Genomic DNA, 21,225 nt, shown 5'->3' on the forward strand with positions numbered 1-21,225 from the left:
AAATCCAAAATCTAAACGGCCAAGCATGCTTTACAAACGGCAAGAACAAAGCTGTCTACTATTTCATGACTCTGCATGAGCTACTGACTCACAACTTTTATTAATAATATACTGCATAATAATGTCATAAGTTACACTGAAGCAACAAGCTAGTTCTAGCTGTCTATATCGATCGGTGGTTAATCTTGAACCGTCAGATCACATCTGTTATTAGATTTATAAAGAGTGACATTATTCGACGTGAATTAGGTAAGTTAATCAGAGAGTATGTTTGCTCGTTTGTATTTAAGATTAAAATAGTCTTGTAACAAAAAATCACACTAGTTATGGAATGCTTATTAATTGAAACGGTGATTTTCGTCACTTTGAGACTTATTTTGTCACTTTGTTCTTTGAAACTATGATTTTCTTCCATTCCATCAAACATAAGTTAAATTAGAGAGTAGTATGGACATTTTATTGTTACTCAAGTAAAGATAAGCCTCATGCTTGACGACGTGGCACTTACATGGGAATTTTGGTTGATCACCATGTATTTAATAAGCCGCTTAGTAAATACGTGGTGATATAAAAACAAACTTTAATTTATTGGCGAGAAAAAGTGGAAAAACAAATTAAGTGAAAGGGAAGGAAGAAATTTAGGCTTGTAAATTCAGTCCTTAAGTTCAGTCGATAGTCAATGTCTATATTACTTTTTAAGTTAAGACCTATTTGACAAAATTGACGAAATCGGGTAAAATAAGACTAAATGTGATGAAAATAGCAGTGTCGAGAGACAAAATAAGTTTAAAATGAGACCAAATGACAATTTCAAGAGCAAAATCAATTGATAAGCCTCGGTTGGAACGGTGCACATATTCATTCGGTCTAGCAGGCGCAGCACCCAAAATCCAAAAAGGTTCCGCGTTTATCTCAGCATGACAGTCCAAATAGTTGGTATATGTTGCAGTTGAACATGAAATAACTAATATAACCAAACTCCCTCCAAAACCAGACAAAAATCTGATGAAAGTCATAATTTTCGTCGATGCTTACAAAAATATGAACTCAGCTCTCTTTGCAATTACATCTCTTTGTGTTACTTGAGAAACAAACAAAAATAAACTATGATTTGATTCAGTTGTTTTGATTCTTTGAAACTATGTTTTCGCCCGTCTCTCTGAAATCTTGACAGTCCACCATCCCACAGCCATGGCATCCCCCCATCTCCTCCTTCCATGCATGCTTCTCTCCCTATTTCTTAGTCTATTTTCTGCAGTTTTCACTGCCAATGCATCCATCAGGTCTGCTCTCGTAAACCCTTTGAGTTGCTCTGCGAAAATCATGACATGTAATGCCTTGCTCTACCACATCAACATTGATCTGAAGGTAGAAGAAATTGCCACTTTGTACACCGTGAATCCATCCGAAATCAGACCTATAATGCACAACAAGAAGCAAGATTACCTGATAAGTGTGCCTTGTTCTTGCAAAAACATATCCGGCACTGTTGGATACTTCTATGACACGACCTACAAGGTGAAACAACATGACACGTTTTATAATGTGTCGACGAAGATTTACAGTGGGCAGCCTTTGTATATCAAAGAAGAGATACCGCAGTTTAAAACAGGCTTTGATTTTCCCATCCATCTCCCATGCGGTTGCCTACAAAGCCAGTCTCAGATTGTGGTGACATATACAGTTCAGGAGCATGATACACTGTCGGATATTGGCATGCTACTGTCTGCAAAGATTGAAAACATCGAAAATATGAACAAAAACTTGACTGAGAATCCTTCATACATAGGTGTGGGCTGGGTGTTGTTTGTCCCCATGGAAAAGAATGGACTTATAACATCAAAGCCAGGTGAGAGCTCTCTTTGAGAACTTGAGTTGAATTCATTTGTCTGAAATATCTAGATATCTGTATCCACAGGTTGAAACAACAAATAAAGATTCAATATTTCTGTGTGTTAAGATGTCGGATAGACGGACTGCCCCTAACCCTAACTTAGCCACCTGCACATACGAGCACATGCAGAGTTTCATACAAAAAGGCTTTGATGCAATTAGCAATGGTGGAATCACTCATCATATATTATACTTTAGTTTCTTGGGTTTTTGATGTCGGATTTTACATTTTTCAATAAAAAGTAAGTTTTGAATCAAATCGAAATTTAGTAGAAATCAGATTACGTATGTAAAAGGGTTTGATATAATCGTTTTATCTTCTTTCAGTCTTCCACTACAGATTTGATGTAATCTTATCTTGCATAAGTTTATACAAGAATTTCAGAAAATTCATAGATTATTTTCTGTCCGAGTTGATCCATGTTCCCTTTGTTTTGATCATCAGGATTCAGACACAAGTGGTCAATATTGGTTGCAATTTTATTAGCTGTGACATTGCTTTCTATCAGCACATTGATGTTTATCCTTTATCGGAGAAGAAAACCAGAACAAAATATGGAAGTTCCAGATAAACCTGTATCGACAAGCTTGAAAAGCTCAAAAAGCTCGGCTCCTCACCGATCCTTGTCGTTGCATAATCAGTTGCTTCATAAAGAAAACATGGAAGGTCAGATAAAACCAGCAGCATCTCTGTAATGTAATAATTTGTGCATGTTATTATGCCTGAAAGAGAGAAATTTCTGCTCATGACAGTAAATCTACGTTGTTTATTTCATAGATGGGGCAATTTTTGAATCAGACGGACCGGTCATATTCAGCCTTGAGGAGATTGAGGAGGCAACCGGTTACTTCGATGAAACTAAGAAAATCGGAGAGGGTGGATATGGTAGCGTGTTCCTCGGAGTAATAAGGGGGAAGGTACGGCAAGAACCCCACAAGTTTTCTCCAATTCTACTCGAAAAAAGCCATGAAACTAAGCTATAAATGTTCAACTTTCAGGAGGTTGCCATAAAGAAGATGAAGTCTAATAGTACCAAAGAATTTTGTGCAGAGCTAAGGGTCTTGTGCAAGATCCATCACATTAACGTGGTGAGCAATCATTTCGGAATAAATTGACCTCTAACACGGTGCGAAAGGAAGTGCTTTTAGTCTAATCCCTTGTTTAAAAATCTGTGTTAGGTGGAGCTTTTGGGGTATGCCAGTGGAGATGACCACCTCTACCTGGTCTATGAGTATGTCCAGAATGGATCACTGAGCGAACATCTTCATGATCCGTTACTTAAAGGTACTCAAATCATTGCACACAAACGCCTCTCTAGTGTTTATGTGCCAAGCTAACCAAACGAATTAAATCAGGTCATCAGCCGCTTTCTTGGACTGCAAGAACACAAATTGCACTGGATGCTGCAAAAGGTATTGAGTACATTCATGACCACACAAAAGCGCGATATGTGCACCGTGATATAAAGACTAGTAACATTCTACTTGACGAGGGGTTCAGAGCAAAGGTATACCTGAAACACGAATCGTTATATCATTTCTGTTAAAAGATAGAATAAATTCTTTCTTCTAATTAGTAGCTTAAAATCCATTTTCTGTAGGTAGCAGATTTTGGCTTGGCAAAGCTTGTTGGAAGAACCAATGAAGAAGATGTTATTGCAACACGCCTGGTTGGAACACCGGGCTATCTTCCCCCAGAGTAAGCTTCATTCAAGTTTACCTGCACATGGAAGCAAGTTTGCCCTAGTTTTTCATGTATCTGACTGTGTATGTGTTTCTGAAAGATCCGTGAAGGAGCTCCAGGTGACTCACAAAACCGATGTGTTTGCATTCGGAGTGGTACTAGCAGAGCTGATCACAGGGCAACGTGCGCTTTTCCGTGACAATCGAGAGCCTGGGAAGATGAAATCCTTGATTACAGTCGTAAGTTTCAACCCGACTTGAACAAAGACTATGCATGTCACTGATCACTAGTAGTACAATACAAATTTGATTGATTTGCTACTCATTTTGTCAGATAAAAAAGGTGTTCCAAGATGATCATCCAGAAGCAGCTTTAGAGGCAGCCACAGATGGAAACCTCAGAAGCAACTATCCTATGGAGGACATGTTCAAGGTGATCTAATGTATACTGCTTGGCTCGTTACAGTTAAGGAGCCACTCCACCTTAACTGCAAATCACAGATTGACACAACAAAACATAAAGTTTCTGCACACGTGTCAAATTGTAATTTGTGTGTAAGGAGGAAACACTTCTTCCGAAATTTTTCGATGAAAAGTGAGTAAAAACATTACTTTGGTTGCAGATGGCAGAAATTGCAGAGTGGTGTATGAGTGAAGAAGCAGTGGAGAGGCCAGAGATGAGGGAGATTGTTGTGATACTCTCGCAGATTGCGACATCTTCGATCGAGTGGGAAGCAACACTGGGTGGCAACAGCCAGGTTTTCAGTGGTGTATTTGAATTCAGTGGAAGATGATCCAAACCCTGTAAGCCGCATTGGATTAAAGTTTATGATTTATCAAGTGAATTTCCAGATGGTTTGTTGTATTTCTTCCCCCTTTTTAAGATTAACAGATGGGAGATCTATGTAACCATGTTATGTTATATTCTAGCTCGTAACAATTTGTACTTAAATCGATATTTGGCATATAAAGTTAAAAAGTGAAAAAAACGTGTATTTGTCGAGAGCATTATTCCATGTCGGAAATGGACACTAGTAATTTAAAAGATTTTAAGAATCTTCGTTTATTTTCAATTGGTTTTGAATCAAACGCTTATATCTCGACTATCTACGTGTGATGTCGAGTGCATGTTATGCCTTATGCCTTATGCGACATCACACGTGAGACATAATCATATTTATATGTGAACCTCAAATTGGTAATTTAACAAAGATGGCATCTCAAACTCTTCAAGAAGAAAACCAAAGATTGGAACAAGTGTATATTTTGATTCGAACCAAATGTAGTAAACCCTTTTATGTATCCTTGAAGTCACTCACAACTCTTTGAATCTTGATTCTAATATTAGGTTTTCCGTCACACAAGATTTCTTTTGGTGGTTAAATCTTTGGTTAAAGATTTACTAACTAAAATTTAATTACAAAAAATATCAATATATTATACTCTGATACCACATGTAAGATATAAAGTTAGTTTAAAAATGAGTGAAAACGTTTTTGAAGAAAATATTTTTGGATTTTAAAAGCACTTGAAGTGCTGCTTCTTATAGGAATCACTTTAAGTACTTTTTTAGATTTCATTTTTACAAAGCATTGATCTCAAAAATGTTTTCACCAAAAACGTTTTCAGTCATTTTAAAAACACTTCTAAACGAGTCTATATTCTAAAATACAATGAGTCATTATAAACATATGAAAAAGGATGGTTGTTTGTATGTAAAAAACATAAGAGTCAATATTTCTATCAATTTCCAAATTAATATTAGAAAGGGAAATCCTGAAGGGTAATTGTATATTACCTTGGAGTTTAACATGAAACGGCGTCGTAGAGAAGAGAGAGACGCGGGTCTCTAACGTCCGGAAAAAACAAAATATTCACCGCGAACACCTCCATTTCCAAAACTCAAGACTCCTTCTTCTTCTTCTGACTCTGAGAGAGATTGAAGATGGCGGTTGATGTTCCAACAGTAATAGCAGACGGCGAACGGAACCCTAACGCCTAAATCCTAAAGCCTCAAGATTCAGATTCAGATCTATTACTACGCCAATCGACTCCGCTGCTATATCCGAATCAGATCGCATCCAGTTGCTGCAACCGCCGATCAGATCTCATGGCAGGGGCAGTCTCGGCGCTGTTCCTCCTAGACATCAAAGGCCGCGTTCTCATCTGGCGTGACTACCGCGGCGACGTCTCCGCCGCTCAAGCCGAGCGCTTCTTCACTAAGCTCATCGAGAAAGAGGTCCAATAAAGCTTCTTCTTACCCGAATTTACTCAATTTTCCCCGGATTATGCACTTTATGTTTCTTATTTGTTTGAGGAACTGAAAGGTTGCCGAGAAAACGAAGGAAAACGAAACCAAATTGTCGTTTATTGATGAATTATTCCCCTTTTTTTATCAGTTGATTCCGAAATTAGTGAGGCTAATTTGGATTTCATCTGTTATGTTAGAGTAGAAATTGATACTGGCATTTTTTTTTTCTTTTCGTGCTTGTTGCGATGCGGTTCAGGTTGATCCGGAGTCTCATGATCCAGTTGTCCATGACAATGGCGTGAGCTACTTGTTTATACAGCATAACAATGTTTACTTGATGACTGCGTCCAGGCAGAACTGTAATGCCGCTAGTCTTCTTTTCTTTCTACACCGCATAGTCGATGTAAGCTCTATTGGTAATTATGCTAAGTTTCATTCCTCATTCGTCGTTCTGTATGCACCTGTGAATGCGTAATTAGTAAATTGATTATTGGACGGCAGGTGTTCAAGCATTACTTTGAAGAGTTAGAAGAAGAATCGCTTAGGGATAACTTTGTGGTTGTGGTAAGGAGATGTTTGCGCCATTCATTTTACTTAATTTTGATTGTGAAACATTGCGATTTAATGTGATATTTGTGTCCTTTGTTTGTAGTATGAGTTGCTGGATGAAATGATGGACTTTGGTTACCCTCAGTATACTGAAGCGAAGATTCTCAGTGAATTTATCAAGACTGATGCTTACAGGATGGAAGTTACACAGAGGCCTCCCATGGCCGTAACAAATGCGGTGTCTTGGCGAAGTGAAGGAATACGTTACAAGAAGAATGAGGTATGTGCATTAGGAGAATGAAGACTTTTTATTCTTCTTTGAAGCCACAACCAGTGGTTGACTTTCCTTTTCCTTTTTTTCAAGGTTTTCCTGGATGTGGTGGAGAGTGTTAATATACTTGTTAACAGCAACGGACAAATCATTAGGTCTGATGTTGTTGGTGCATTGAAGATGAGAACTTATTTGAGGTGTGTTTCTGTCCTAACCCAGTGAATTTTCATTTTGCTTTAGCATTCTAACTTGTGCTTCTTTCACTGGATATGCTTTCTAAATGCAAAGTGAAGTTCGTCTAAGATTTGCTAGCTTGTTTGGTTTATGATAGAGTTATAATTCATCCGTAAGAAGAAACTATGTTTATGAGGACAATGGTATAAATCCTAGTTTCAATTTCTGCTTTTGAGTACTCTGTTTCGGGGAAGACACTAACTTGATTGATGTCATAAACCAGTGCACAGAAAGATAAAACTAGGGTTTGGGGAAAATCTCTGATGAACACAAGAGGGACTGAATTTCTATTTACATCTTAAGAGTGATCTAGAGTGATCTCTTTTATATGCTGATATCATCTGGCAACTAGTACTTACTCATTTTGCTTGCAGTGGTATGCCTGAGTGTAAGCTGGGCTTAAATGATAGAGTGTTATTGGAGGCACAAGGCCGAGCAACAAAGGGAAAAGCCATTGATTTGGAAGACATTAAATTTCATCAGTATGTAGCTTTCTTTGATTTATCTGAGTGCTGCTTTTGTGTCTTACAAGTGTTTGAGATTTTACATAAACTAATCTTCCTGCAAGTCCTTACATTAAATCATAAAATTTGTTTTAGGTGTGTCCGTTTGGCTCGGTTTGAAAATGACCGGACAATATCCTTTGTACCACCTGATGGAGCTTTTGATCTCATGACATATAGGCTGAGTACACAGGTATCCCTCATGCTCTGCTGATGCTGTTTCATTTTCTTTGTGTCTGCGGACGCATTGAGTGGTGAGGGGAGGTTTATTTACTGCTTATGTCATTCCAATGAATTGTTGTCATTTTCCCTTTCAGGTTAAGCCTTTAATTTGGGTTGAATGTCAAATTGAAAGGCATTCAAAAAGTCGCATTGAGATTCTGGTAAAAGCTAGAAGTCAGTTCAAGGAGCGTAGGTATTGAAAAAGTTATTTGGTCAATTGCTTTGTGCTTTGGGCACCCAAATGTTTATTCCCTTAGTACTCATGAAAATTTAACCGCACAGCACTGCAACAAATGTTGAGATTGAGGTGCCTGTGGTATCTGATGCAACTAATCCAGATGTTCGGACATCATTAGGATCTGCAGCATATGCACCTGAAAGTGATGCACTTATCTGGAAAATAAGATCTTTTCCTGGAGGCAAGGTGTGGACTTGTCTTATTGCTAGTCTAAGAAGATTATCTTGTTGTATCTTGTGCCGTGCACTTTAGCCCCTTTTATTGATCTTGTTTCTAATCCAAATTGCCTAGGAATACATGTTGAGAGCGGAGTTTCACCTTCCAAGTGTAACGGCTGAAGAATCAACTCCTGAGAGAAAAGCTCCTATACGTGTGAAGTTCGAGATACCATATTTTACTGTTTCTGGAATACAGGTATTCCTTTATGGATTGATTGCTTTGCTCTATTTCAGTGACATTTTGATCTCTTTCTACTGTAAACTTAGTTAACGGTTATTTGAATGGCTCGTCTAATATTCAAATAATGGTGAAATGGTTTTAGGGCCTGATATGATGATATCCCAGAGCAACTATAGAATTTGTATTCCAGATGTCAACATGTTAAATAATCAGCCATCATAGAGCTAGGAATTTGTTTTGTGCGGTTTTCTTATAAGCAAATTGGGGTTTTGTAGGTTCGTTACCTCAAGATTATTGAAAAAAGCGGATACCAAGCTCTTCCATGGGTGAGATACATAACCATGGCCGGCGAGTATGAATTAAGACTAGTATAAAGTTGCCCCTGCATGGTGTTTTCTGGGGTGCAGCATTGACGTACGATCCTGAATGGTTCAAACCCAAAACTGGTGGATAGATTAACCGGCTTTGATTGCCCGTTGCCTGCGATCAGTAGTGATCGCAGTTTGTTGAGAATGAATTATCTGGCCTTTGCTTTTGTGCATGTATAATGAAGGTTTATCCAACAATGTTGTATGATTATCGTTACCGGAAGGTAGATTTATTCAGTACGTTGAAATAAGATTTTGTTATTTTGGTTTTGGATTTTGTCTGGCTGTCATTTTTCCTATTCAGTTTTTGTTTGTCTGGGGACCTGTCCGAATTAGTACATGTTTTTTTCTTATCTTTTCTTTCCTCGATTGAGATTCGTATTGAAACAGAGGCTCGTTTCCTACGCGTTGCCGTGTACTTGGATCGGTCTTGGAAAACCCTCACTTCTGTTTGCTGTGGTACGTTGCTCGGTTTCATTTGTTTGCCGTGGTACGTTGCTCTAATACAAACAAGACTCTGGTACGTTGCTCTTATACAAACAAGGCTTGTTTTCGCCGCACTTCAAATTATACCAAAGAAAACGAATTACAAATAAAAAATAATAACTTTGCGATCGTCTGTGGTTGAGTACTAGATTAAACTAATTAATGACCATTAGTAACGGATTTGATAGTTGATAATCTCTCCAAGAACTTGTTAAACACGTCTTCCCTGCTCAGCATGCTAATCCTGACGTACCTCTGATCAACCCCAAAGCGCCTCCCTGTTCTTCCTTGCACCTTAATCTGTCCTCTCAGAACCTTCTCTGCGTCTACATCCTCCTTGGCCTCCATCCATGCAAATGCTGCGCATTGTACAAAAGCATTCCCAATATTAGAGGAGCCAATTTAATAAATATCATAATTTCATCGATGGGGAAGTCGTGAATCGGAGAAAAAGAAAGAATGAATAGGTACGAGATTAACTAGCCTCCTTAGTTGATGTGATTTCTGTTTTTCAAGTGTTGGATCATGAACTTTAACGTGGAACCTAACTCACGCTTTGTTTTATTGTGTGATGATAAACACATGGGACGTCAGGAATTGGAATAATGCCACTATCCAAATTTCATTAAACACACGAAATTAAGAATCAGAATGATTTCAATACCCATTTTATGTGTTTAATTAGTTACTTAGATGAAAAAAGAGGGTAAAAATTATGATTATACCTGGATATGGTTCAGCGGACTCTCCAGAGAAGATGCAGTACTTTTGGGGGTAGTTGGGTAGGCTGAAAACTACACTTTGCTCGACCACTTTTCTTAACCTCTCCCATCTGTCCTTCATGATTTGACGGCAATGGTCGAAGAAGAGCTCAGAGTTGTCAGTGGACTTGCAGTTTTCATAGTCGTCGCAGATCACTCCCATTATCTTTGCAGCTCGTTGCTGGGAATCCTTGGACACACCAAGTGAGCTCAGCTCTACAAACTTTGACATCTTTCTGGCAACCTCTTTGTCCTTCACAACGGCCCATCTGATAAAATACAAGACCGAAATGAATAAAGTAACTTTTTTCAAGTATCAATAACAATTCTCGTTATGATTTATTTTACTTGGACTCACCCAATGCGAGAACCGGCATGCCCGGTGCTTTTGGAGAATGTGAAGTACATGATGTCATGATCGGCCGGACGAGTAATTGGAGTGTACTGTGGCCAATAGTAGGCCAGGTCATGAATGAGCTTCCCTTGATCACCCCTGTTCTTCACGACGGCCTCTCGGAGAGTGCCGTCGGGGTTGTTTGGGGTGTTGACCACTTCAATGTAAGGTCCATGTCCAGTTTTGTTAAAGGTATATGCATCGCCTGTCCATTTGTACAGTGCAGAACGAATATAGTCTGTTTCATCCGGATATGACTGCAACCAATAAGCAAATATTTGACTCAACTTAGTTAATAACGACCTGGAAATTAAGTAAAAATCGAAGTTATATTGAGTTTAATAGAAGGAAAACAAGTAATTAATTAGAGCGTAGAGAATCTAAGTAAGGTTGGCTGGAAGTAATCTGGTTAGTAACAAACACGACATGGCCATGTTACAATGTTTAATTTTCCAAGGGTTTCAAAACACAGGACTACGTGCATATGTTTGTTGCATGTTCCCAAACATGATTATGTTTTCAAAAAGACATATTTGCCTCTTTGTCGCATTTCCCATGCAAAAACATCAGCATGTTCCGCGACAGTCTTCTCGTAATTTCAATCCTCACAACTCAAAACACCTTCTGCAGAGTGCAGATCGAATACTACTACATTCGCAGCATGCAAAAGGAAAACTATGACATAAATATGTGTACTTAAGTTTTATTGATCCGTTAAACAATTTGATATGTTATGCTTAAATTATCGAGTCTAAATTATCTAATATAAAACTGTTTGAAGTTATATATATATATATATATATTATAAAGTAAAACAATTAATATAAACTGAGTAATCCAGATTGATTGTCAACCGCTGAAGCAGCAATCTGTTGATCCTTTGGAGTTGACTTCACTAATTAACAAAGCCAAAATCAAGATCCACATATGATCAACAAAATACAGAAAATCAATGGCCGTAATTGCATCAGGGAAACTTTGCCAAATGTCAACGAGTAGAGAACCTCACCGAGTAGTAAGGGGCGGCAGACACAACGCTGACCGGCTCGGGCCCGCCAGGAGAAGTGAGAGCATACAGGGCAGCCTGATACAGCTGAGTCGAGCCTGTCCCCACCACGATATGCCGATCACCGTCCACGACGGCGTTTCCAACCGTACGATGAAGTCTTCTGACCGCCGCCTCCAATGCTGGCTCCAAAAACCAGCACACGCTGGTGAAATCGCTGATATAGCTCATCAACTCGCTTCCGGAGATCACCATCGTGCACTTGTCCCCATCTTGCTCCAATAGGATTCGTACACTGCCGGGTCGCCCCTGTCATCATTAAAACCGGAAACACCATAAATGTCGATTGCATGTTAACCTAATTAGTAAACTAACCAAAACGATCAGTTGTTGGAAAGATTCGTGGCCATTAAACGACACTAAATAACAAAATGTTACATCCTCTCTACTCCAAATAAAGAAGCTAAAGAAAGCACTTACTGTTCGAGATTGAGGACACGGTCGGATGGCGGTATCGTGCTGCCGTTACCATTGGCCGGGGACACAGAGGAGTTTTTGCTATTGGAAGTAGGGTTCTCCGTGGTGCCGCACATTGTCTCTGTTGCTCTAACAAAACACAGCTATTTATTTGTCTTGAGTTTTTTATGTGGCTGTATTCTCTCTCTCTCTCTCTCTCTCTCTCTCTCTCTCTCTCTCTCTCTCTCTCTCAAGTCCCAAAGTTGGGTCTCCTCGTCTGTGTTTATGTCCCTATTTATAGAACAAAATATGGAGAGGATGTCTACCTTCAGGGACACCGAGGTGCATGAACCCTAATTCCTATTTCGTTAAATAAAAATAAATAATAAATAAATAAAAAACTGACCATACCAAGCATGCTCCGTCCCCTTTTAACTTGGAAAATCTAAGAACCTCCCAATAAATAGGAAAGAAATCTCAACAGCAATGACCGTAATTAAACTGTTCTGTTAGAGGGTAAGATTTTCTGAGCTAATTACCTTTTTTTCTTTTTTTTTTGAACAAACGATTTTTTTTAGCGATAACAAACGATATTATATACACTAGGAGAGGTGATGGATTTAGCATCACAATGGGCTAGTATAATGTCGTTTAAATTCACTTTTAGCGAAAATCGAACCTAAGACCTCTCACTTACAAATGAAGATGAATATCACTAGACCGTATTACTAAGTATCAATTACTTTCCAATTTTGGAGGAATTATTTTATGCGTCCATCTTATATTTTAAGTTTCCCGTTATAACGCTCAGGTACCAACCACACCAAACGGGGAAAACTTATTAACTTGATTTTTTTTAACTCACGGTAATATTTAAATATAAATTTTCTATTTTGTGAAATTGACGTTGATGATCACGATTATTCACTAAATATATGTACATGTGCAGATAGATGCCAGTATAAACATATGTATTTAAATTTTAAACAAGTCTAATTTTTACAGATCGTTTCCAGAAAAATTGGTAAATTATAGTAGATGATCCAGATATTAACAAGGCTGGTGTATAAATTTCAAAATTAAAACCTTGTAACATGTATAGAGGTCATGGCACTTGAACACTAAACTTATTATATATCATGCTAAGACAAAAATCATGTGAAAACAAAAAATCTCAAATTATATATTGGCAGGAAGTACGATACCTAATCACCTCCACGATCCTAGAACTAAAGTGAAGTAGATCCAACAAATTAAATAGCTTCACCTTCATACATAGATCCAAAAGAGACGTAGTACATCCAAATGGAAATTGAAATGAAGTAACTCTCCTATAGAGGGCAATCAAATTAGCAAACTCTTGTAAAGAGGAAAATCAAAACCAAACTCTAAGACAATTCTTTGGAAATGATTAAACATAAACAAAATAAAAAGGATACCAGATGTACGCATAGTGTTGAACTGACTCAATCTGATCGCAACACAATCCGACATCTTTCATGACTTTCAGCTTCAACCCTATATTGAAGGTGAAAATTAAATGAAAATCTTGCACTTACTGTGTGTGTGGGCCAAAAGACAACAACTATGTACAGTGACAACGTTTCGCAGCTAGGTTTTTTTTTTTTTTTAAATAAAAGGGATATTCATTGAAGTAGTCCTTAGCTATTTCGATTGTTTTAAATGACAACGCAATTCTAGTGTTTTTGTTTATCGTGAATTAATTCCTTTGAATAGGAAAATTGTTGAAGTCCTTTTAAAACTAAAGGCATAGAAAAGGCTTAAATCGAGCCAGTTTCCCACTTGATACAGTCGCTCGATTAGAAGTCAAACATGTTTACTAGAAGTATCTAGTAGTGGCAAGTTCACACAATCAATCATTTGGTCTATTTAGAAAGTGAAAAAAAAAAGAATCTTTGCGCATTTTCTTTGAGAGATGCAAAATGCTTTAAAATGTGTATTTTACAATTTTTGGTAGTCGAAAAACTCTAATTAGAGAGATGTAATTTAGCTGACAAATATTGTAAATACAAACTTAAGTTTACACATTTTTTTACATCTTATGATAGCGGGTCTCGCAAATCAAAGAGAGAAATATAAATGTAATCTCAAATTTGCTTTCCTTTAATAAAATAGAACTCTCATTTACATCTATCGAAAATACAAAATGAGATGTAAATGTGATTTTTACATCTCATATTTACATATCCGCATTAAAATGCTCTAACACGTTTAGTTTACACAATAACACAAAACAAATTAATGCATCAGTTGTTTATTCGGTCGGCCGATCGATTCGATTCTTGACTTCAAATTAATGCTTTCTAGTCAGATTTAGACTTAAAAGGATCACAACTGAAGCTACATAAATTATTAGTATTTTTAGATTCCTATCTTTCATTGGGGTCAAGCATTGTTCAAGATGTGTAGTTTAGGTCGACCAAATACTAGTTTAATTCTGAATTGTGTTGTTCTTTTGGTCTGAACACTATGGGCTCGTTTGAATACACTTTTAAAATGATTGAAAGCGCTTTTAAAGAAAATATTTTTTGGATACACTTTAAGTGCTTTTTTCATAATTTACTTGCATTTTTACTAAAGATTGGTTCCAAAAATATTTTCACTAAAAACGTTTTCAACCATTTTAAAAGCATATCCAAACCTCTATAACTGTTAATTAATTAGTTAACTTTGATTTTATGCTTTACAATTGTGGAGTGGAGATTTAAGAAATGAGTTTTGGTCCCGACACATGCATTGCGTTGCATCAACAAAAACATGCATATTCCCATGTGCCACCATTGATGATGATGATGCTCATGCATGTGCTGATTTTACTTACTAAGAGCGAGCCTACGTTTAATCCTTACTAATTAACTGCATTATTTCGTTAATGCAGTATTAATACATAATTGACAAATATATAAGAGCTTGTTTGGTATTGGATTTGAGTCTAAAATTTTTAACTCAAAAACAATTTTTAAGTTTTAAAGTAAAAAAAACCTGTCTGGTAGGCCCATTTTGCAAAACTGGAAATTTTAAAAACAACCCATTAAATATTGAAAACAACAAAAGTCAGGTTTTTGGGGTTTTTTTTTTTTTTTTTCACGAATTCATTTCCTGTGCCGCGATGGAGGTCTAAGATGTGCCGCGCATACCACAAGCGAGCCTTGCGCCTTACCGACGACGAACGACCAAGGATAAAGACGAACAGGTAATCCCTTTTTTTGAGTTTCCGGGTCTTTGAGACTGCAATTCCTCAATCCAATTCGAAGAGACCCTTTTCACCATGCGTATTTGTGACTCCAATTTCGGATTTAATTTTCTGTAACTCTCTCTCTCTACTTTCTCTCTCTTGTTTTGTGTATTATCTGTTTGTGTTGAATTGCATGAATGTTTGATTGTTTGTATAATTGGTCAATTCTGTGTTTTTATTGGTGGTTTCGAAGACCTGTTGCAGCTGGGTTTATTGGGTTTCTTTAGAATTAGGCAACTATTGGGAAAATTGGGGGAAAATGTTTCAAAATTTGTAAAAATTGGGAATTATTATCATATATTGTTATTGAAGGCTTTACTGATTGATTTCTGTAAAATTGGGTTTCTGTTTCTATAATTTGAACTATAAAATGGTAGAATTGCATTGGCGCTATTGATGGAACACATATCAATGCATGGGCTCCTTCATCAAAACAAATTTCATACCGAGGTAGAAAAGTTAGTGTGACAAAAATATTATGTTAACATATTCATTTAATATGATGTTCACATATGTCTACACCGGATGGGAAGGAACGGCTAATGACTCGAGAGTGTTGATGGATGCAATAACAAGAGAAGAGAATGGGTTTCCAATGCCTAAAGAAGGTACGAAGTCATTGAAACATATCAAATTACTTATAATTTTTTTCTTATTGTATTTGGCTCAAGTGAAATATGAAATACTTGTATGCATTGTTCTTGGAATAGGAAAATATTATGTTGTTGATTCCGGCTATGCCAACATGAGTGGGTTTCTTGCACCATATAGCAAAGTGCATTATCACTTGCGTGATTTTAGAGGAAGAGGTAAACGTCCAAGAGGAGCAATGGAATTGTTCAACTTTAGGCACTCATCACTACGTAATATTGTTGAACGATGCATTGGAGTGCTTAAGAATCGTTTTCCTATTCTAAAGTTGATGCCAAATTATCCGATTAGGAAGCAAAGACGCATTCCCGTTGCATGTTGTGCCATGCACAATTTCATTAGAATGCAATCAAGGAATGATACTTTGTTTCAACAATTTGAAGACAATGATGTTGATGTGGTAGATGAAGGAAGCTCGGGGGCGAATCAAGAAGGGGAAAACATGCATTTGAATGACGACAATGTTATGAATGATGTTAGAGACCACATAGCCAGATCAATGTGGCTTGATTACGTCAATAACAATTAGTCTCAAAGTTTATTGGTTTTCTAGAATGTTTTAATGTAATATTTATTATCTAAGACTTGAAGTTTAATTTGATTATCAAGCATATATGTGTTGTATTAGCACATGGATATGAAAATAGTATGTTCAAGGTTTAATTTCATATGTTTTGTATATCTTAAAACAAATACATAATTGAAAAAAAAAAAAAATTGTTTTCAAGAGTTAAACCAGACAAGTTTTCAAATTTTTAGATTCAAAAATAGTTTTTAAGCTCAATGCCAAACACATTTTTGAAACCTAAAAAAAACTGTTTCTAAGAAATGTTCTTAAAAGTTAGTTTTAAGAACAATTCAAGTTTTTGAGTAGGGTACCAAACAGGCCCTAAGGATTTCGAGGCTTTCCATCATCTTAGGGCTCGTTTGGGATTGCTTTCAAAATGATAGAAAAAAAACTTTTGATGAAAATGTTTTTAGAATCAATTCTTAGTAAAAATGCAAGTGAATCCTAAAACAACATTTGAACTAGTATTTCCTAGAAAAAACACCAGTCATTTTGAAAGCACTTCCAAACGATTAATTATTGTTGTTGTGGTAGAACACTTTTTAATAAATCCAATTATCTTGGGTATCACATTACTGTATTGTAAAAGTATTGTAGCCTAATTCTCAGTAAGAGGTGGACGATCAAATGCATGGTAAAAAGTAACAATGGTGTAAGGATTTGTAATTTTAAAGATGATTTTTGCCTATTTATAAAAGATGTGGACTGCACTGTTACATGTCGTAAACCACAAAATGCAGTGTGTAATTAATCATAAAATATAAGAAAACTAATGAAAAAGGTTTGAAAATTTTGAGTTTTAATGATAAGAACAAAATAAATGGTAAAATGAATAGTACCAGGATTAACTTTTTAGTATAAAAATGTGATTTTTCGTTAAAACGAACAATATCAGGAACTTTTCGTTAAAGTTCTCTAAATCCTATTTATATTTCCCTCGTCTCTTTCTTCGGTTGTTCTGGAGAAACAAAAAGGATTTGGGCCTTTACAAAACGGAGCATAGATGTATGGGCCTAAAAGGTGTCGTGGGTCTAGTTTAGCCCAAGTTTAATTTGTCCAAACAAACAAGGCACATATGATCCAGATTTGTTGGAGCAAGGGAAAGAGGAAGGGGCCAACATTGATGGAGACCAAAACTGTACTATTGCAAGTGTTGTGTTTCGACGTGTCAATAACAACTCATTTTGCTTTTTGTGTATTTATTTGAGATTTATTTTGAGGTCTTGTTCCCGGTTAAAAAAGAAGGGTGATGAGGTTTTATCTTATACTAAAAAAGACGACATTTGAGAGAGGCTTATGGTTGAAGTGATCACGAACATTTACTTCGTATCCGAGCTCTCATGCTCGAATCTATCCCACAATATCGATTGAAAGAAAATTGACAATTTATGTGATTGCTCGTACCTTTAAAAAGGATTCATGCGCATGTTGAGAAATGAAAATGGAATTTTGGGTGTATAACTTAAATTGTATACTCTGTTCCAAAATACATCATCTCTGGAAAGACCAAAGAGGTCTGATGTACAAAGCTAAACCCTATAAATATCTCTCACTACACTACAACAAAGCCACACAAATTGTACCAGCGGTCGGAGGGTGAGTGGAAAAATTCGAAAAATCGAATAAGGAAGAAGAAATAAACATATACATGAGGTCAGGGAAGGGGAACAAAGGCTACTGCTGGTGCTAATCAATAGCTTTCTTTGTTTTTGATCTTAGATTCTAATTTTGTAGTATATTGCGTGAGAGTAATGGAATGCTGAACTAATGGTGTGTTTCGTTCGGTAAAGTCTGCGGAGTTTTTCTAAACACATGCTTTCTGCAGCGTTCGAAAATGCTGTCGTATATCAGATCAAACTGAACTCCGGCCCTCTCCCGATTAATAATGAAGAATATGTGATCAGCTTCCACAATCTTGTAGTACCTGCATTGTAATCAAGTTCCACATTTGTTGTTTTGTTCAATGACAAACAATGAAGAATACGTAGTGATGGTCAACCGAGAGGTGTTTGTACTAACCAGATGCCAGGTTGCAATGGATGACAATCTGAATCATCTTTTACAAACCGACTGGGATGTTCAATGGGGAGAAGAGGGCGAGTCATGGAGATGGTATTCAAAGCTCCATCATTGTCCTGCCAATCCTCATCCCTACACACGAATTATTCACACAAGGATTGAGTCATGACAATGCAAATGAATTTGAGTCTTCAATTACTTTTGACAAGTGCTTAAGAACACACCTGTAGCCTTTGTATGGGGGAGGGACATCAGGAGGGTGCCGCCATTGGCTCATTTGCAATACTCTAATGAAAAGCAATGGATGAATTCCAAATATGCTTGACGGAACTGTGACACCCAACACCTTCCTCGTACGCTTAGTGGCATAGCTGAAGTAGTATGTGTTGGGAAAGGAATCGAGATGGCTGTTGAGTCTTGCGGAGCCTTGAAGTGTGAGGTCCGGGAGAATCCAATCGGTAGAAGCGAATGGGCCTGAGTTTCCCAAGAGGCAATCAACAAGACCCCTAACGCCCACTTTCTTCCATGTCATGTTATAGTGATCAAACCCAAAGTTGTAATAAGTCTTCAGCCAGGGAATGTCCAACCAATCGTAAATTATCACTCCTAGCCGGCATAACTGCAACAGACATATAGGTTTCAAGGTTTTTCCATCTTCTGGCCTGTGAAATACAGAAACCACAGTTAGTATTTTAGCATTCAAAGATTATTATTCACAAATTTTCTGGTCGTTCTGTTTCTACCTTTTGTTTTGCATATAAATTTATGGGTTATTATAAATAGAAAACAAAGGGAGACAAAAATCCTGAGGTCACAAAAGACGTTTCTTTCTATTACTTTGCTCTTTTAGGCAGCCAATCATCGTATTGCATAAGTATGTGCATACGTATTTGCATTCGTCACACCGAGTTTATAGACCAAAGAATAAGACGATGAAATGGAAACTCACTGAATTCCATCCAAGTAGGTTCTTGTTGTTCCATTGAATGCTCCTGACAATGACGTGATGCTCAATACCCAATTCTCATTAGTGTTCTCAAATCCCTTGAACGCCTGAATACAAAATCAAACGTTTCAGTCAACAAAATGAAACATTCAGTCAAAAATAAAAGGAGGATTCTTCACTTGGCGAAGGTAAAAGAGGATTTGGAGTGTTGTTCAAGGCATGTTCACTAAGAAAGCACTGTGACGAAAAACTTGAGTAGGGATGCCTGACCATGTCATCCACAGGGTACATCTCACAAAAGCATGAGACCGTCTGTACTTTGATCCTGCTGGACCGCTATTGGTCTCAGCGTGTGTGAGAGCTGCCCTCCCTACCCAAGTATCTCACTCGGAAGAAAAACTAGACTAAAACCAATTCATATTCTTGACTTTAGCATTGATTTTAGGATGCTAATTGGACTAACCTTATCAGCAAGCATTTGCTGCAGCACACGGACAACCTGTGCTCCGGCAGAATGGCCGACAAAGTGAATAGGGTGATCCTCATCCCATTCAGGGTAGTGCCCTGCATATCCCAATCACAAATTAGCAATCAGAGACTCGCTATGAGCCTATGAGGCCTACTATTTTCGTACAAATTCTTTCATCAAATTACTAGACAAATGAACATGAGGAAAGCGCGAACCTTGTTCGTAAACTCGACCGAATTGTGAGTGCCCACAAGCCTTGCTGTGTTCTTCACCATAATCGACTCGCCCGCCCTTCAAATAGTAGAACAATTCACAAGCCCTGAAACCCCAAAAACCTCCATTAAACCTGGTTAGCAATAGGATGCAGAACAAAACGGCTATTGGGGGAAATATCCGAGGTCCTTAGTTTGATTCTCGCTAACCAATTATCGCTTGTATCGAAAAAAGGAATATACTTTGAAGCTCCAAAGCACAAACCTATCATAAATGCTCGTTAGAGATCCCAAATCCGGCACCAGAACCCTTTCATCCTTCTTCTCCGCCCCGGCGAAATACGATAAACCTCCCAATCTCTGCAAAACACACGAAATCCGAAACACCCAGTTACAAAAAATGAACAAAATTCGATTTCAAACCGCAAAATGCTCCATTTGCGGAAGGAACCGGAACCCATTTCTGAAAAATCAAAACAAACATACCCCTTTGCCAAAACCAAATATCCCATGAACCAAAACAATAGGTGGCAGGCTGCCATTGGCCGACGGGTCTCTCTGCGCCACCACATCCTTCACCTCAATGCTCATGTTCGGCTTCGATTGCAAATTGCTCAGCGCCTGCGACAGATCGCCGGCCACGGCGGTGCTGAAGATGTAAAACCCGTACAGCAAGTGAACCAGGCTACTCACAAAAAGCTCCGAAAATTGCAGGGCCGCAATCCATAGTCTTATCATTTTCTCCAAACTTCTCAACATTTATTACTACAGAGCCTTCTCCTTCCTCAAGAAACTCAAAAAACACAAAACCCAGAAGGCTCCTTGTTGCAGAAAACGAAAAGGTTCGAGCTTTTTTATATAAGCATGAAATTTGAAGGATTCATGAAGGTCCCCCTTCTATACAATTTCAATAGAAGGGGACAAATCCGAAAATCCAAAGTCTCTGAAACTCCGCGGTTCTTTGTTTTTGTATGAACAGGAGGGAGAGGAATAAAAGGAAGTAAAAATAAGAGGAAATGGAAAAAGGATTAGTCTTTGTATGCTTTTTTGAGAAATTGGAAAAAAATGGGAGTCGGAACTGCAACCACAATTCTCTCGTTTCCCAACTATCTGCGTCTCACGCGAATCACAATCCTCTCAGCCAATCAAAAGGGCTTACTGTTAGTTCCTGCTTTTGTCATTTGAGTTGAAGGCAGCGAGGAGAGAGAGAGAGAGAGCAAAATAGAGGCCAGAAAAAAGCAAAAGCTGTCGACAAAGAGAGGGAGAGAGGGTTGGTGGTATGAATTGATGCAACGTGTCCCCTTTGGAAAACCGCTTCAAGAAATTATAATAATAAAAACTAATAAAAACAATTTGAAAACTTTAAGTCTTAACGATAAAAATAAAATAA

The 21,225-nt window shown here is 37.6% G+C and overlaps 3 protein-coding genes and 1 pseudogene across 3 annotated transcripts; 2 read left to right on the forward strand and 2 right to left on the reverse strand.

The window, feature by feature from the left end:
* Nucleotides 1-1,191: 1,191 nt before the first annotated feature.
* LOC103949924 lies at nt 1,192-4,370 on the forward strand (annotated as a pseudogene).
* Nucleotides 4,371-5,435: 1,065 nt separating this feature from the next.
* LOC103949800 (AP-1 complex subunit mu-2) lies at nt 5,436-8,881 on the forward strand. Its single transcript, XM_009360914.3, has 11 exons — nt 5,436-5,815; nt 6,084-6,230; nt 6,329-6,391; nt 6,480-6,656; nt 6,741-6,844; nt 7,256-7,363; nt 7,481-7,577; nt 7,702-7,799; nt 7,889-8,030; nt 8,136-8,258; nt 8,519-8,881. The coding sequence occupies exons 1-11, from the start codon at nt 5,687-5,689 to the stop codon at nt 8,615-8,617; spliced, it is 1,287 nt and encodes a 428-aa protein (XP_009359189.1). The 5' UTR covers nt 5,436-5,686; the 3' UTR covers nt 8,618-8,881.
* A 261-nt stretch (nt 8,882-9,142) lies between these two features.
* On the reverse strand, nt 9,143-11,959 carry LOC103949799 (L-tryptophan--pyruvate aminotransferase 1). The gene is given in 6 exon segments (XM_009360912.3): nt 9,143-9,456; nt 9,823-10,127; nt 10,217-10,509; nt 11,262-11,530; nt 11,533-11,567; nt 11,739-11,959. Coding segments are annotated over 6 exon segments (1,215 nt in total). The 5' UTR covers nt 11,852-11,959; the 3' UTR covers nt 9,143-9,256.
* Nucleotides 11,960-17,625: 5,666 nt separating this feature from the next.
* On the reverse strand, nt 17,626-21,045 carry LOC103949798 (lipase). Its single transcript, XM_009360911.3, has 8 exons — nt 20,322-21,045; nt 20,101-20,195; nt 19,839-19,942; nt 19,618-19,718; nt 19,158-19,261; nt 18,433-18,870; nt 18,209-18,340; nt 17,626-18,113 (listed from the first exon to the last, which is right to left on the reverse strand). The coding sequence occupies exons 1-8, from the start codon at nt 20,592-20,594 to the stop codon at nt 17,954-17,956; spliced, it is 1,407 nt and encodes a 468-aa protein (XP_009359186.2). The 5' UTR covers nt 20,595-21,045; the 3' UTR covers nt 17,626-17,953.
* Between the last annotated feature and the right edge of the window lie 180 nt (nt 21,046-21,225).

This window comes from the organism of the source record quoted next, unplaced genomic scaffold (genome assembly GCF_019419815.1).
Source record: "Pyrus x bretschneideri cultivar Hongxiangsu unplaced genomic scaffold, Pyrus_bretschneideri_v1 Contig22, whole genome shotgun sequence".
Lineage (NCBI taxonomy): Eukaryota > Viridiplantae > Streptophyta > Magnoliopsida > Rosales > Rosaceae > Pyrus > Pyrus x bretschneideri.